The sequence below is a fragment of the Aplysia californica genome, unplaced genomic scaffold (assembly GCF_000002075.1).
Source record: "Aplysia californica isolate F4 #8 unplaced genomic scaffold, AplCal3.0 scaffold00543, whole genome shotgun sequence".
In the NCBI taxonomy this organism is placed as follows: domain Eukaryota; kingdom Metazoa; phylum Mollusca; class Gastropoda; order Aplysiida; family Aplysiidae; genus Aplysia; species Aplysia californica.
The window spans coordinates 110,094-111,881 of NW_004797813.1; the positions used below are offsets into that span (position 1 = coordinate 110,094).

The window sequence follows — 1,788 nt, forward strand, 5'->3', positions numbered from 1 at the left end:
GCAAGTAAAGAGAGAGAGAGAGAGAGAGAGAGAGAGAGAGAGAGAGAGAGAGAGAGAGAGAGAGAGAGAGAGAGAGAGTATACAGGCATACATTTGGATTTCCAGGGGAAATTTTGGAGCTAAGTAGATCCAACCCCACACGATCACTCATCTGGTTGACTTTGATTGTTCCAATTTACCGTGCCAGTCCTCAGGGACATACGTCGTGGCGGAAAGCTGGGTGCTCAAACGCTATGATAAGCGTATGACCGTGTCTGACAGTAGGCTTCGTGCACTCAATCTCAGGGAGCTTATTCACAGTTCGAGCTGCTGGCAGTTAACATTTAACTTTTTAAAATGCGTTTGATCGTGTACGTACGCGCAAGCGTGAGTGCATACGTGTGACTGAGAGGCAGAAAGAGAAGAGAAGAGAGAGAGAGAGAGAAAGAGAGAGAAAGAGAGAAGGAGAGAGAGAGAGAGAGAGAGAAACGCCCCCACCCTTTCTTTCCCTTTTTCTCTCTCACTGGCATTCTCTTTTTTTCTCTGTCCCCTTCTTTCTTCTCTCTTCCTTCTTTTTGTCTCTCTTTCCATGTCTCCCCCAGTCTCTCTCTCCGTCTTTCACTCACGTGTGAGTTAGTTGTGAGTCATAAAGTGCCGGACCGGTCCGTCCGTGGCTCTGTGTTGCTTCTTGCTTATATTATGGGGCTTCCCTTCAGAGCGGATCCTGCTGTTGATGTCTTTCATTCTCCCAAGCCAGTCCTTTTACCTGCGGCTCAACTCAAGACTCTTTTTATATCACCCCTTCCTCATCCTTCCTCTCTTTCCCGTCTGCTCCCGCCCACCCCCTTTCCCAAAATGAAAAGCTTAAAGCCTAAAGCTTTTTTTTTTACCTATGTACACTACCCCGACCCCCCTGTCCCCCGGGGAAAAAAGGATAATAAAAGCAGAATAAAACAAAGACAAGAACAAAAAGAAAAATCTTTGTGTTTGAGAGCACCACTGATGTGCCCCACTTCTTTCCTATCTCTGATAATTCTGTTTGTCTCTTTGCTTTTCCCCACCACTAAAAGACTGTCATTGTGTTGGCGTGTTTCGCTTTACCTTCTCAACCCTTTCTCGTCTCTATGGTAAACCTCTTTCTCGTCTGTTCCTAGGAGCCTGGGAACACTGTTAGCAACAAGTGTACATGTTAGACGAGAGACTGGAGAACAAAAAGAGGATCGGGAACATAGGCGGGCAAGAATGGGACGCAGAGAAAAAAGGTGGGGAGGCGTGGACGTTGAGATTGGAAAGGGGGTGGGGGGAGGGGCGCTTCTTGATGACGGCTGTTTCTGTGGTCATACGTACATACGTACATACGTACATACGTACATCTAATTCTAATAATTCCGGCCGATAACCGCTGTTGTTGGAACGTTTCGAAGTCGTTTACACGAATGCTTGAGTACGGTGCTCCTTTCATCAGTTACTTCACAGGGTTGTAGTTCTTGGATTTATGTCTGGATGCGTTTTCTGAAATGGCAAATGGGTGGCTTTTTTCTCTTTCTTCCACAGTTTCTGAAATGTGACTCTCCGTGCTGCGTTGTCTTTCTGCTTCGTATTAAATGTTTATAGTTTCAGAACGAGATAGAATTACATAGCACTCATAATCTTGGTTCATTTCTGAAAAGCTTTCTCGTCTTCGACATGCCTCGGAGGACGTGCATATCACACTTGTCGCGGTATCGAGAGGTTTAAATTGCTGTTTCTTGAGAATTTTTAATAAATGGAGGCCTCTATGGCAGAGGTCTCGTGTTGTGCATTTGCTCC

The 1,788-nt window shown here is 45.7% G+C and overlaps 1 protein-coding gene across 1 annotated transcript in view; it reads left to right on the top strand.

Annotated features, from left to right (window-relative positions):
* Positions 1-1,165: 1,165 nt before the first annotated feature.
* The window catches only part of LOC101858210 (fibroblast growth factor receptor 4), a gene marked incomplete in the record, with an annotated part of 45,146 nt that continues 44,523 nt past the window's right edge, over positions 1,166-1,788 (top strand). Inside the window, 1 exon segment of the mRNA XM_013087075.2 lies at positions 1,166-1,241. Within this exon segment, the coding sequence (XP_012942529.1) occupies positions 1,166-1,241 (76 nt within the window).